The sequence below is a fragment of the Otolemur garnettii genome, unplaced genomic scaffold (genome assembly GCF_000181295.1).
Source record: "Otolemur garnettii isolate 467f Iridium unplaced genomic scaffold, OtoGar3 scaffold00002, whole genome shotgun sequence".
Lineage (NCBI taxonomy): Eukaryota > Metazoa > Chordata > Mammalia > Primates > Galagidae > Otolemur > Otolemur garnettii.
In genome coordinates this window covers 33,571,040-33,586,050 of record NW_003852397.1, presented here as the reverse complement: position 1 = coordinate 33,586,050, position 15,011 = coordinate 33,571,040, and the positions used below count along the sequence as shown (strand labels likewise).

At 47.4% G+C, this 15,011-nt stretch overlaps 1 protein-coding gene across 3 annotated transcripts in view; it reads right to left on the bottom strand.

Annotated features, from left to right (window-relative positions):
• Nucleotides 1–12,295, bottom strand: part of GALNT15 (polypeptide N-acetylgalactosaminyltransferase 15) — a 51,901-nt gene extending 39,606 nt beyond the window's left edge. The window contains exon 1 of one of the 3 annotated variants that reach the window (XM_003781722.2): nt 11,248–12,295. In XM_003781722.2, the coding sequence (XP_003781770.1) occupies nt 11,248–11,792 (545 nt within the window). In that variant the 5' untranslated portion in view covers nt 11,793–12,295. The remainder of the gene's footprint in view (nt 1–11,247) is intronic. The other 2 variants (XM_012805179.1, XM_023512777.1) reach the window with 2 other exon arrangements.
• Between the last annotated feature and the right edge of the window lie 2,716 nt (nt 12,296–15,011).

Here is a 15,011-nt window from a genome sequence, read left to right as displayed (position 1 = left end):
CTGTTCTCACCATCAGAGAGCAGAGGAATTGGGTGGCACCTGTGATGTTGCCATTTTATTAATATTCATCACAACCATCACTTAAAGATTGTTCCTGTGGACCAGGTGCTGTGCTAAATGCTTTATGTGCATTATCACATTTAATCCTCCCAACTGCCCTTTGAGACAGATATTTTCATATGTGTAAAGATGGCCACACTGATTCTGTCCACCCTTGCACGGATGTTCCTTTGCAATACAACTCTTCCACTTTTTGCATCAAGAGGGGGAAGTTAATTCTACACCCCAGGAACCTGGCTAGCCTTGTGGCATCCTTAGGCCAATTGAATGAACCAGAAGTGACGTTTTAGAATTCCCAAGATTAGGTGTCTTAGCTATTGTAAGATGCCATGTCATGAAGCCAGTGTAGTCTAATGGAGGTTTAGAGCCTACCTGAAGAAAATCTAAGGTTCCCCAGATGAGGACCAACACCCACCACCAGGCATGAGAGTGAGGCCATCTTAGATTATTCCATCCCAGCCATCCTCCAGAGGGCTGCAGCCACAGGAGAGCCTGGGGAGATCAGCAGAACCACCTAGATGAGTTCCCAAATAACAGAATCATGAACATATAAATGGTTATAGTTTTAAGTCACTAATTTTTTAGTAACTATTTTATTAAGATAGAATTCACATACCATAATATCTAGTCTTCGGTCCCTCATCAGCACTGTGGGTAGCGTGTCAGTTTCATCATCCCACCTACCCTTACAAATCAGTGGCCTCATGTATACTCACAAAGTCATGTGACCTTCACCACTACCTAATTGAGAACATTCTCAACACCCCCAAAAGAAACCTACTACCCACGTACATTGCAACCATCCCAGGCCACCACTTTGTGTCTCTATAGATTTGCCTACACTGGACACTACATATGAATGGAATGATATAATAGGTGGCCTTGGGGGACTGGTTTTTTTCTACTTAGCATAATGTTTTCAAGGTTCATCATTAGCATGGGTTAGTACTTTTTTTATTGCCAAATAATATTCCATTGTTTGACTATACCATATTTTGTTTATCCATTCATCATTTGATGAACATTCGGGTTGTTTCCATGTTGACTTTTATTATGACTGATGCTGTTATACTATGAATATTCATATGTAAGTTTTTCTGTAAACTTATGGTTTCGATGGTCTTGAGATATAGTTATGACTAGCATTGCTGGGTCATATAATAGCTCCATGTTCAACATTTTGAAAAACTGCCAAACTGTTTTCCAAAGCTGGGCACCATTTTATAATCCCACCGGCAACATATGAGGGTTCCAATTTCTCTACATCCTTGGCAGCATTTACGTTGTCTTTTTATTTTAGTCATCCTGGGATGGGGGGTGAAGTGACATATCACTGTGGTTTTGATTTGCATTTCTCTACTGACTAATGATTTGAGCATCTTTTCATGTGCTATTGGCCACTGATTTTCTTCCTTTAGAGAAATGTCTATTCACATCCTTTGCCCATTTTTAAATTGTATCTTTTTATTGTTGGGTTGTAAGAGTTCTTTACGGATTCTGCATACAGATCTCCTCTGATATAGGATTTATAAATTTTTTTTTCCATTCCTGGATAGTCTTTTTCACTTTTTTGATGGTATCCTTTAAAGCACAAAAGTTTTTAATTTTTTAAGCCACTAAATTTTGAGGTACTATGTTATATAGCACTAGATAGTAGATACACGTTCCCATTTTAAAGATGAGAAAACTAGAGCTCATAGAGCTTATATGACTTCCTTTAAGTAATACAACAAATATATGATGGTATACTGCTATATATATTTATATATCTCACCACTGCTAGCTATATCTAGGTAGATAAAGCTATCAATATCTTTCCATCTTGAACTACAGTGCTTACAGTGCTAGCAGAATATTCAGTCATAAAGTGACAATGATGGAGGTTATTTGAAAAATATGCAATCCATTGGTTTCTTCACACATTCTGATTCAAGGTCCTCAGAAGGCAATTTTCTTGGCCCCCACTCTTAGAAATGTGCCTACATGGAGTCACTCTTTGCATCATGCTCTCAGCAGGGATCACCTACAAAATAAACCCTGTCTCAGGATCTGCTTTGAGAGAAACCCAAAGATAGTCCCTGATATCTTGGAAATTATATATTATACTATTGAACAGATAGCCAAATCATTATTCAACAGCTATAGTGGATACCTAAAGGAGATATTCAGGAGGTGGGAATGTAAAATTAAAGCCAAGACCTGAAGGATGGGGAGGACATCAACAGAGAGGGTGCGAGTAGGGAATGACATTCCTGGCAGGTGTTATAACTTCTGCTGAGGCCCAGAGGTGGGAAGGTGCTGGCATGTACCATAAAGTAAAGGAAAGGCATTCTAAAATAGCTTTCTCTTTGTCTTGACTAAAAATTACAATAATTTCAATTTTTCTATTTTATGAAGAAGTTCAAAGCTACTAAAAATACATTGAGGGACTAGGAATATAGGTAAAGAAACAAGTGAGCAAAAAGTAGGTGATCCAAGCAAGGGGCATGAACGGATCATGTCACCTCTCTGTGCCCCATATTCTTTGTGTTGGGTAGGATGAACGCATGCCTGGTCCCCATGCCACAGCATTGCTGAGTGAGTCAGTGGGGCAGTGTGTGGCAAAGGCTCTTGGACATTGTAGAGCAATACCCAAAAGTGTCCAGGGACTTGTGCAGAAAATCCAAGAAGAAATGCATGTTTTTAGTCATTCAATAATAGGGCTACTTTTTTCATGCTTCAGCCAGAGATCTGGTGAATATTTTACATGCTTGTGTCACACAAATGTCCAAAAGCCCACCCCTGATTGCCTTTGTCCATCCTTGGAGTGGCAGCAGAGGAGAGGAAAGACCAAGGGCTTTGGAACCAAATCAACCAGTTTGACTCCTGACTCTGCTATTTACATCCCCTCTTAAGCCAATGTGGGGATGCTGATACCATTGTCCAGCCTAGGGGGATGGCTTGGATTGAAAGGGACAATCCTGGCTAAGAGAGCTGTTTCACATGCTAGCTTTACATCTTTATACTTCAAGATCAGGAGTCAGGTCTTGTGTTTACACACGGACACACACCCTCTTTCCATGCTGCCCCAGGATCCCTTGTGAGCTTGGAAAATGCATTTGGATGATGATTCTGAAGAGAATGAGTCACAGCATTCACCAGATGGCCTGGCTGTAATACTAATACTCCTCCCACCCTCCCCTTGCCTGGCCAGAGTAGAAAGGTTTCTGCAGGGTTTGCTAAAGCTGTTTGGGTTTTACTGACTCCCACTCCTATGAAATCAGCAGAGGTTCCCCACTGAGGTGGGTTTCCAGACCTCAGCCCTGATCCCATTGATGGAATAGCCTGGGGGCTTATCTGTATCCACCAGTTCACCCAGAGCTTTTGGGGACTAGGGCTGGGTCTTGCTCACCTTCTCACTTTTGACAGTTGCTACATGAATATTTGTTTAATGAATGAAGACATGGTTCATGTTCTTGAGGAATGCATAGGTTGGCTGTCATTATTAATAGAATAATACCATACAGCCAAGATCCTACATTATGAGAAAATCCCAGTGTGCAGCCTGGCTTATCTGTCATTGGTGGGATTCATTTTGGAAATACCAGCTTCCAGGCCAGGCCTGGGATACTAGGACTGGGACAAGCCTGGAGGTGAGCCCTTGGAGGAGTGAATAAAGGAGATTATGAACACGAGAGAAGGGAGGAAAAGGCTGAAGTCTGCAGTTGAGGCTGATGCTGTCAGCCCGTCATTCTCCATCAGTGGACATAGGTCACAAAAAGTACATGCAGTGATGGGGGTTCTCTAAAGTCCCACAGCCCCCTTGTGAGGGAGACCAAAGTATCTTTGGCTTTCTCTGATCCTGGCTCTTTAGCCCTGGACCAAAGATGGGCACTGAATGGAAGTCATCAGTGGGAACACTGGCCAGAGACCTAAGATTCTCCTGGAACAACAGTTCCACCTGACAGGGACAGCTTCCTCTGATGGTAACCAAAGGAACTTTCCAGATCGTCTATCTCAAGGAGTTTGATCTTTAGACCTACAAAGAGGATCAACAGTGGATAGCAGCTCATAGGCAGAACAGGGAGTGAGACAAAGATGAGGCAGCAGAAGCCAGGGGGCAGACCAGGGGGCACCTCTCAGAAGGCAGTATCACTCAAATCACCCAGGATCACGTTAAATGCAGACTCTGATCCAGTAGGTCGCAGGCAGGGCCTGAGATTCTGCATTTCTTACGAGCTCCCAGGTAATACCGATGCTGTTGGTCCCTGTACCACTGCTTGAGTAGAGGGCAGTGGTTGTTAGTGGCAAGGCCATAGGAGGTAAGTTGACATGAGGGCAGAATACTCAAGCAGGTGCTGAGATAGCTGCTGCTGAAGGGTGTCAGGAAGGGCACGTCCCCAAAGGAATATGGATCGGAGGCTCCCTCCTGCCTACTTGCTCCAGTCCTGTTTAGACAGTTCCCTGTTCCCTCCTTACTTTCAGGGTAAACTTGCAGTCACCCCATCACCTTAAGATTTAGAGGCATTATGTGATTCTATATTATAAGCAGCTGAGAGATGAGGAGGGCAGAAAGTATCAAATAGGCTGAATATGGGACAACTGGGAATCAAGACTGGGAGAAATGAATCAGGGAACAGCTGCTATGTTAACACATTGTTGACCAGCAATTTTACCCCAAATCATCCATGTTACCAGGTAACTCGTGACCGGTCAGCAATGTGTTAAGGAACTTCAGCTTCTCTGTTCATTTTTACCTAAAACAGCCTAAATCAGAGCGCATTTAAATCACTTAGTGAGTCCCAGCAAATTGTACTTAATTGATCTGAGTGGGAGCCTGGGTATGATGATTCATAAGACTCCCTATTTGATTCTGATCAACTGGCCTCTGATGAACTGAACCACCAGCCTCATCAGTGTTTCTCAAGCATTCACATGAATGCAAATCACCTGTGATCTTGTTAAACTTGAGCGTTCATCCAGCAGGTCTAAGAGGGGCCTAGGAGTCTGTATTTCTGATGCTTCCGGGCTTAGGGCCACACTTTGAGTGCCATTGGGGGTAAGAGATACCAAGTTTTCCCCCTGGGAATTATAAAAGACCAGACACAGATTGACCACCTCTGATCTAATCCCTAAGGCCAGCTGGGTTTATCCTGAAGTGCAGGGAAGCCCCTACCACACTGCCTACTGTGAATGCATTTTACTCAAGGCTTATGTACTCAGCCCTGTCCACACTGCAACCCCACTGAGGGATGACGGATCCAGATGGAGATCCAGGAGAGGTATACTGGACTCAAGAGCTGGAAGCTTGAAGCTTGTGGGTTCCCACTGTGGCTTGGCCAGCTGGGCCCCATAAACATCATATAGACCATTTGGGGTTGTTTTTCTTCTTTTGGTGAGAAGACCTGAGCTGAGTTATAGCCACAAGTCTCAACCCCAGTCTGTTCCTGTTCTTGTTCTTCCCTCACCACTCCTCAAGGGCATGTCTTCCCTTTCAAAATATATTGATCCCTTTCATCTTTCGCAGGCCAGGCTATCAGAGCCAAGGAGGGTACAGGAGTCATCCTGGGGTGACTCACTGGCTGGCAGGACAGAGGCTTCACAGGGAACTGAATGGACCCTGTGTGGATTGCAACACCACCTTCTGCTTGACAACAAAGCTCCTGCCAAAGTGATTCTCCTGCCCCTGTCCCTGCCCCTGCCGCAGCTCCACGCCCAGCATGGCCTCTCAGGCATGAGAGAGGGAAGGCACCCCTTCCCAGCTCTCTCTACTGGCTGTGAAGAGCCCTTGACCATCTGGGGCCTGCAGCCCTGTTCTCAGCCCGGCTGCACGTTTGAACCACCTGGGGAATTGTAAACTGTTGATACCCAGGCCTCACTCCAGCCCAGCTATTAATAAGTAAGAATCCCTGGAAGTGGGGCCTGAGCATGAGTAGCTTTTAAAACTTTCCAGATCATTCCAATGTGCTGCCAAGTTTGTGATGATTTGGTGGCCCCCAAGGCCAGGAAATAACTTCTCAGTGAGAAAAAAAAAAAAAAAAAACAGTGATGTCATGTGCACAGCTCTGTGTTTTCAACATGTTGCCAGCTCACTCCTGGCTCATTTACTCAAGAATACGTAGGATAAGGACACCTTCTGTTTGGACTTTAATACTGGGGGAAAAATAATCTCACATTTTATCTCATTTTCTCTACAACCTATGCAAAGATGTAATTATCGCTTCAATTTACAGTTGACAAAACTGAGGCTCAGAGAGGTTGAGTGACTTGTACAAGGTCACACAGCAAGAGGTGGTGCCAGGATTCCACCCCAGGTCCACTGTTTTATGGGCACATGATTTAGGGATAGTTGTGGATATATAAACCAGGGACACACAGGCTGAACCACAAATGAAAGTTATAAGTTAACGCAGGCTGGGAGTGCAGAGCCAGCACCACTGAGCTGACTTTTATGTTTAAGTACAAATACAAACCCTGGGATCATGAGGAAGACCTCTCTTTTCTATTGTCTGATTTCAGTGTTACTTCCTCAGTGGAAACTTCCTGAACTCCACTACCTCTCCACTCAATTTCTATACCAGTAGTTCCCCAAACTATCTAGCAACCACTTATAAAAATTCAGATTACTAGGCTCCAACTCAGAACTACACACAGCTTCGAGTGATGGGATCTGAACATCAAGGTTTTTAAGGAGCCCATGCAAGAATGAGATGTGCACATCCCCTTGGGAACTGGTGGTATAGCTCCTTGCTGTTCAAAAGCACAGCCTGTGGACCTAAAGTATTGGTTCCAACATGTGATAAAAATGCAGTACTTTGGGCTGTGTCCCTGAGCTACTGAATTAGACTCTGCATTTTTGACAAGACGCCCAAGTGATTTGCACGAGCCCTCAAGTCTGAGGAGCACCGCTCTGGCCAACCTGTTTGGCAGAGTGTGCTGTAGAGTGGCAGTTCTCAAAGTGTCCCCACTCAGCGGCAGCAGCAGCACCCAGGAGCTTGTGGAGATGAAACTTACTGAGTCAGAAACTAGAGTGGCAGACCTAGGAATCTGCATTTTAACCAGTCCTCTAGGTGCTCTGGGGCACATGCAGGCTGGAGGGCCACTGCCCCAGACATTGGGATTATAAAGCACTTATTCACCAGGAGCTCCTTTGATTCTGGGAATGCATTGCCCCCACCCTGGATGCCGAGATGATCAAAGGAGAGCAGGGGCCGCAGGAGCTGTGAAAGCAGTGGGTGCTACAGAAGGCTAAATGGGCAGGGCTGTCCCCACCCCCTGTCCCCTTCTTTCACAGCAGCTTTGAAGAGCTGAGTTAATCCTTTTCAGTTCATGGCTGCATTGTGGCCCCTTCTCATTATTTCATCTGTATTTTCATTCACTTTTATCCTCACACCTGCCCCCAGACCCTCCCCTGCCCACAGCACAACCACGTCATTGAGTTTGATCTTCCTGCAAAGGATGGATCTGTTAGTGTGTGTGGATTTGCATTTCACTAATGATACAGTGCTGTAAGCCTCTCTCTGTGTCACGCTGTTCGCTTGCTCGGCAGGGCATTTCTCAGGTCTCCCGCCATTGCTGAATGTATGCTGAGTCTGTTGCTTCTAGCTTGGGCTGAACATGTCACAGGGTGCACCCAGCTCTTCCTGCCCTCTGAGGAGACACCTCAGTGGCTTTAAATGCCTCATCTTTCCCACCAAGGATGAAGTGACAAGCATCTTCCCATATGTCTCACCAGGGACTTTTGTGGGTTCTCCCCATTTTAAGATGGAAAGACTTGAAATACTTCCAGCCACAGTGACTTCCCTGACCCCTGGTCTGGAAAGTGGCAGATGCAGAAAGGACAAAGTGTGGGTAAGAGCATGACTTTGGTATTAGACATGCCTGGTCAGATAACCTGGGGCCAGTCCCTCCACCTTTCTGTGGCTCAGTTTCCTCATCCATAAGATGAAACCAGCTTCACAGATCAGTTTTAAAGATTAAGCAGATGAAGAGCACTTAGCTGAGTCTCCAGCACATGGTAAGTGCTCCCAAAATTTTCACTACACTTGTGCCTCATTTTCCAGAGACTGTTCATTGGCCTTTTTCCAATTGATTGTTTTCTTTTTTGGTCTTGTATGATTGGTAATATCCCTACATACCCCCTATTAAAACTGACCTCCAGTGCAGTGCCTGTGGCTCAAAGGAGTAGGGCACTGGTCCCATATGCTGGTGGTGGCGGGTTCAAACCCAGCCCTGGCCAAAACTACAAAAAAACAAAACAAAAAATCTGACCTCCAGCAGTGACCCTAGAGGCACTCGGGAAAGGCTCATGGCAGGGGAAACCAGGAACAGGCACGAGTCAGGGAACGGGGGGTTTGGAAACAGGATTGCAGCCAGCGAGATTTGTCTGGGTTAGGAGTCAAGCATGAACTTGCAGGAAGCTCTAAGGCAGGAGGCCGAGTGACTCTTTGGCCCAGTAGGAAAGCATCAGTACAAGCCCTGCACTCAGCAGGTGCTTAACCGTATATGGCTATTTCTCTTACGTATAGTATTTTGCCTCAGTTTTACAGGGCTGGGAGTAGAAGAATTCTGTCATCCTGGAGGGAGGTGCGGGTTGTGGCCTTATTTTGCATCTTTGCAGCGACTTTCTTGGGAATCCAATAGAGCAGTCCAGGATGGGAGAGATGTGCTCCAACTGCAGGCGGCAGAGGAAGCCTGGAGCCCGGCGTGGGCGGCACAGGCGGCACTCACCAGCTCTGGCCAGCAGAGGGCGCTGCACACCTCCACACAGAGCTGGGGGCTGCGCAGCGAGAACCCCGGCAAGCGGCCGGCGATGTGTGTCCAACCCCCGCTATTGAGGGTTTTCCCCAACTAACCAAAATCAGTGCTAAAATCAGGAAGTTTTAGCAAACTGAAACAAACTGGTTGCTCTGGCTGGAAGAAGCAACCACAGAAATGGTGCACACGTGTATAAACACACCCAGATGCACGTGCCCATCAAACACCAACCACACAAAGTGTACCCAGGCTTGCACCACACACCTCACACATGCACACCACACACTCATGCACATCATGCTACACGCATAGCACACATGACATGCTTGCACACACGACACATTTATAACACACATGCAACACACAACAAAATGCATAATGCACAAAGTACCACATAAACATGCAAAATAAACACTACATCATAACACAGGTTTGCACACAGGCACAGCACACCTGCATATCACAGCACACACACAACATACACAGTACACACATGTACTATACCCATGCACACCACACACAGCACTCACACAGATTTACAGCACGTACACCATATTTGTCCACATTTGTGTCACACACACATGCACAGCACATCCATGCACTTTATGCCACATGAATAACACACAACACACTTGCACGTGTATCCACATGCCACTCCCACAATGCATTTATAACACACGCAATACTCTTACACAATACACCCAGAAGCACCTCACAAATACGCAACAGTCACAGCACAGTGTGCTTGCATACATTTCCCATACAAACATGCAAAATAGATGCACATGTATGTACAGTACACATATGCAGCACATACACACAAGGCATGTGCACGCGATCCCAAACACAGTGCACCATGCGTATCATACGTGCATATTAACATACACACAACACAGAATGCTTACCTGTGTATATCATACCATGTACACAACATATACACACACCAGGCACACAGGAACCACATAATGCACTACACACATGTGATATGCACAACATCCGTTTAATACACACAAAACCTGATGCACACAAAAACACAGTATGACTACCACACACTTGCACAAACACAAATACACCTTGTAAGGGGTCACAGCATTGCAGGGGAAGCAGGAATTCAACAAATAAACATATCAATGATTATTTGGCTTTGATTTTAAGAAGTGATATGAGTTAAAACTTCAGAGTACAGAGAGAGCACAAAACTGAACTGGGGTGGCAGTTTCCTTAAAAGAGCTTTTTAAGCCAATGCCTGAAGTCAGAACAGCAGGGTTGGGGACAGGGCGGGGTGTGCAGGGTACACAGGGCACACAATTTAAGGGTACATTAGCTTCCAGGTGCTGATCCTGCACTGGCAACACCCTGGGCAGAGTGGCTGAGCAGGGCCGGCTGCTGCTCTACACAGGGGCTCTCACCTTGAGGCTTAGAAGAATGTGTGTGCTTTCCAGGAAACTCCTAGGACTCTGGGAAGAGCAATGGCTCATAGGGAAGGGACCTAGATCACTACCTCGCAGGAGGCTGGTAACCAGGCCCTCTTCCTCTGGCCTACCATGGTGATGGGAGGGGAGGACAGCGGTGTAGGGGATTCAGCTAGCATCTCCCTGGGCACAGTCCCGCGTGTCATGCCACTTCCCACCTCACCTCCTGGGGCTGGGACCACCCTGGCTAGGTAGATGGCAGCCAGCACAGTATTCTAACCCATGGGCACTGAAACTGTTCCTTAGACTAGTGGACCAAGAAGAAGGTCATTTAGTGATGGTTCAGGCAGACTGGAGCTTGCATGCCTGAATTCAAATCCCTGCTTTGGCACCAGCTAGCAATGTGACTGTGGGCAAGCCCCTGGCCTTATTTCCATACCTATAAAGTAGGCATGAGGATAATACTAGCACCCATCCTGCAGGGTTGTAAGGACTTTTCCGTGACTTTATGAGTTAATATGGGAAAGGCTCTTAGATTAAAGCCAGACACATGGCAAGTGCCCCATAAATGTTAACCACAATCGCTATTTTGATCCAAAATAAAAGAAACGGTAACAAAATCCTAATATCAAAATGTATTGGAGTCAGAACGGAAGAACTGGAAGGTGCCTGGAGAACATCTGCTCCCCCTTCCCTTCTGTGTTATACAGGTAGAGCTGTCGGACCCCTGATCTGGAGACAGCAGGACTAGAATCCAGGACAAGAGGATGAACCAGTAAGAGTCCTCACTTTTTGCTTCTAGGCAGCAGTTCTCACCTGAAGGGCTTGTTAAATACAGATCACTGGACCCCACCCAGTGCTTCTGACTCAGCTGCTCTGGGATGGGGCCTGAGAATCTGCATCTCTAATAAGTGCCTGGAGGATGGATGCTGTGGCCCAGGGACTGCACCGTGGGACACACTGCCCTAAGGAGGCAACCTGCAGACTTTGCTGCTAGCACACCCGGATATTAGGGAAGGAAAGCAAGGGCCGTACTCACAGTGGGTGCCGCACCTCGGGCAGCGCTCTCTGGAGAGGGATGCGGGCACTGAGTGCCTCATGGAGGCTGCGCGGGTCCAGGCTGAGGGGCGTTGGTTCTTCTTCTTCTGATACCTCCCAGTCCTCCTCCTCAGCCCCCCAGTCCCTCTCCGGGGCTTCCTCATCCCGCCTCCTGCTCGGCTGCTTAATGAGCCTGTAGCTGCCCCCTCGCCTGCCCTGGCTCTGGTTCCTTCTGGTCCTGGGTACGGCCACGGCCACCAGCAGCTGGTCCTCTCGCAGTGAGATGAGGGGTGGCAGCCCCTCTAGGGGGGCATACTCTTCACCCTCATCCTCAGCCTCCAGTACCCACTCCTGGGATTCCCCGAAGTCCAGGCGGTACCCAGCTTCAGGGCTGCGCTTGCCGGCCTGGGCCGTGACAGGCTGGGGCAGGGTGAGCGGGGGAGGGTGCAGCATGGCCACCAGCATCAGCACGCAGCCCAGCATCAGGAACAGCAGGAGGAACTGAGGTCTGCACGGTCCATGCCTGTGTCTCTTCCTTAGGAGCATGTTGCTGCAACTTGCCAAACGCAACAGGTCATGTTCAAGTTTGCTCTCTCCTGCTCCAGGTTCCTCAGGCTTGCAGCGGAACCTGAGTTGCTTGTTCCACCTGGAAGATTTTTGTCAGTCACTTAACCTGCTCCATTTTTTCCCCCGTCTGGCATTTGCCAACAGTAAGTGTGAGACCTGATTCCACTTACAAGCTGAAGCCACAGACTCAAGTCCCACCCCAAGTTTTCTCTGAGTGGAGTTTTTAGTTGTCTTCTGAAAGCCCATTCACAGGGACTTGGAACTGAATTGTTTGCCCCCTTTTTATCCTGGTTCTCTCCTTGGGAAAAAATAATGATTCCATTCTGCTCAGGTGTTTAGTCCCATGTGTTTCTTCCCCCCTTTGCATAAATAGTCAGGTTGCTATGAGATGTCTGGGGTGAGCTGGTGCGTTCTCAGTCAAGCAGGGCTGACAGCCGTCTTTCTTTGGACGCTTCCAGGCAGGTCAGATCAACAGATGTAAAGCCGGCAGGCAGTGCCTGGTTTCCCTTCACACATCGCTCTGCTCAGCCAGAGCCCTCTGCCAGACACAGCCCGAGCCAAGCGTGCGCCTCACTCTTGGTCCTAATGCCCTCACTGTTCCTGGGTTTTGCACAACTTCTTGGCATCACTGCTAGAACCAAATCAAAACAGGAACATTCCCAGGAGTGCAGATTTGAATCTCATTCATCGGAAGTTTTCCACCACCCGACAGAGCAGGAAAGAGTATTTATTCCCTCCTGATTCAGAAAGGCTGTGTGTGTGACGTAGATGCAAGGAGCTGGCTGTTTGCTTGCTTCTGCTGGCTCCCACAGGTGATCTGCCAAGCTAGATTGGACTCTCCTGCCCTTCCCTGGGACCACTGTCCCTGTCCTTCTGAAAAGGAGGGAGCTGGAGGAGATGCTCTTGTGAACCCCTCCTGTTCCCACAAACTGGTTGAACGAATGCCTGCACCAGCTCCTGAGGGGTGGCTGGGAGGGGAGCAGCATGCTCCTTCAGTCCTAAACTTCCTTCTCAGCTAACACATATTTAGTGAGCACCTACTAAGTGCCAGACTGTTCTGAGAACTAGGAATAACACAGGTAAAAACATGTGCCTCATGGAGCTTACGTTTTACTGGGAGAGAGAATCAGATAATTAAAATATCCAGTGGGTCAGGTGGCAACGGGGGCTAAGGAGAAGAGCACAGCTGGGGGATGGGACCGAGGGCTGGGGCTTGGAAGCTGCCATTGAGTGGTGGGGCAGATTTCATGGAATGGTTAGCATTTGCAAAAGGAGAAGGGCTGAGTAGATATCTGTGGTCCAGTGTTTTGGAAGAGAGGATAACAAATGCAAAGTTTCTGAGGCAAGAGTGTCCCTGGCATGTCTGAGGAACTGCAACAGCCCGGTGCAGCTGGGACAGAGCAGGGAGGGTGTAGCATGAGGGGTAAAGGGTGAGAGGGTTGGGAGGAACATGTGGGACATCCTTAGGGACATTCAAGACAGTCCTTGAAGGAGAGAGACAAGCTGACTTGGGTTTTAACAGGTTTGCTGGCTGGGGTTAGCCAGTGGGGGACAGAGAGACCAACTGAGAGGTTCTTAGCTTGAATTAAAGTGGCGTCCGTGGAGATGGTACGAGAGGTCAGGGTCTGGAGATATTTTATGGAAGCATCTGCCAGAATTGCTGATGAATTGACATCTGATGTGAGAGAGAGCAAAGTCAAGGCTAAGTTCAAGTTTTAGGGCCGAGCAGTTGGAAGACTAGTGCTGCCATCAACCAAGCTGAGAACAGTAAGGGTGCTGTGAAGGCAAGTGAATATCAGTGGCTCGGTTTTGGACATGTGAGGTTTCAGAGGTCCTATAGACAGCCAGCAGCAGAGGAAGTGTAGGCAGTGGATATGTGATAGCTGGAGGTCCGGGGAGTGGTCTGGCCTGCAGGAATGAAGTTGGACGCTGTTCTAGCTTAAGCTGTAAGACCTGAGTTCTTGGAGGGAGGGAGGTAGGAAGAGAAGGGACTCTGGCACCCGCTGAGTTCTTGGGCTGCTGCCTCAAACAGGTTGATGGAGGATAACTGACTATCACCACAAGCTGGGGAGCTGGGTTTCTTCTGATGGCTGTAAAGTGACAGGGCTGTCCTGTAACCAGGTGTGGAGTAGGAAAAACTGCTGCAGGAGAATTCCTGCAATAAACTAACTTGCACATTGTTTTTGTCTCATGTCAGAATGTGAGCTTAAAAAATTCATGAAAAACATGTTCTGACTCAGTTGCCTCTTCCAGGGTGTGTGTGTAGACACATGATACTCACGTGCACACACATGCATGCAGGTGTATTTTCCCTAAAATTGTTCATAAAACCAGAGTTGAACTAGTGGGTTAAGGTGGCTGTTCTCTTGACAGCCCTCACAGTGCCCTGGTGGACAGTGCTCAGGAGTCTCTAGATGGGACCACCTCTTCCAAATCTCAAATCAGAGTGTACTGGTGAGGGGAGACATTGTGTGATTTCTAAATTCAAGAGGCAGACATACTGGGAGATGCAGTTCAGAATTTCTGGGACATTTTGACATTAGTGAGGATGATGGGCTAGGAGGCTTCAAATCCAAGAGAAAACAAGTGCTCACAGCCCCCATCTTCAGGGGCAGAGCCTTCACCCCCTCACACCTCTCCAGCAGCTCACCAGGACCATCCCACCTCAGGGCCTTCACCCAGGACAACTTGCTGTTTGATCACTCTGTCCCCAGAAATTCATCCCCATGGCTCTTGTCTTCTCTAGTCTCTTTCCTTGCTCTCGTTGAGAATCTCCATGGCTCTTCTCGGTACCTGACAAGTTAAAATACTTAGGTCTTTATTGTCTGTTTCTCCATCCCACTCTCACAAAATGTATCCTCCAAGGGCACGAATTTTATCTGTTCGTTCAATGGGGTTTCCCCAGAGACTGAATCTGTGTCTGGCATAGAGTAGTTACTCTCTATTTGCTGAATGAATATAGAGCCGATTATATGGCTATTTTGATTTGAATCAAACAAAGTCTGGGTGTCCTTTGAGATGCTGGGATTTGAATCACCCCTACAAGGATTCTACACAGCTCATAATCACAGGATGTCATTTTACTGCCTTAAAGCAGGTAAAATTCCCAAGTTCTCTAAAATGGACAGAGTTACCTCAAAAAATGGCAACTCTTGGACTGGTTTACACCTGCTGGAGTGGCTCAGGGCTAGAAGAGAC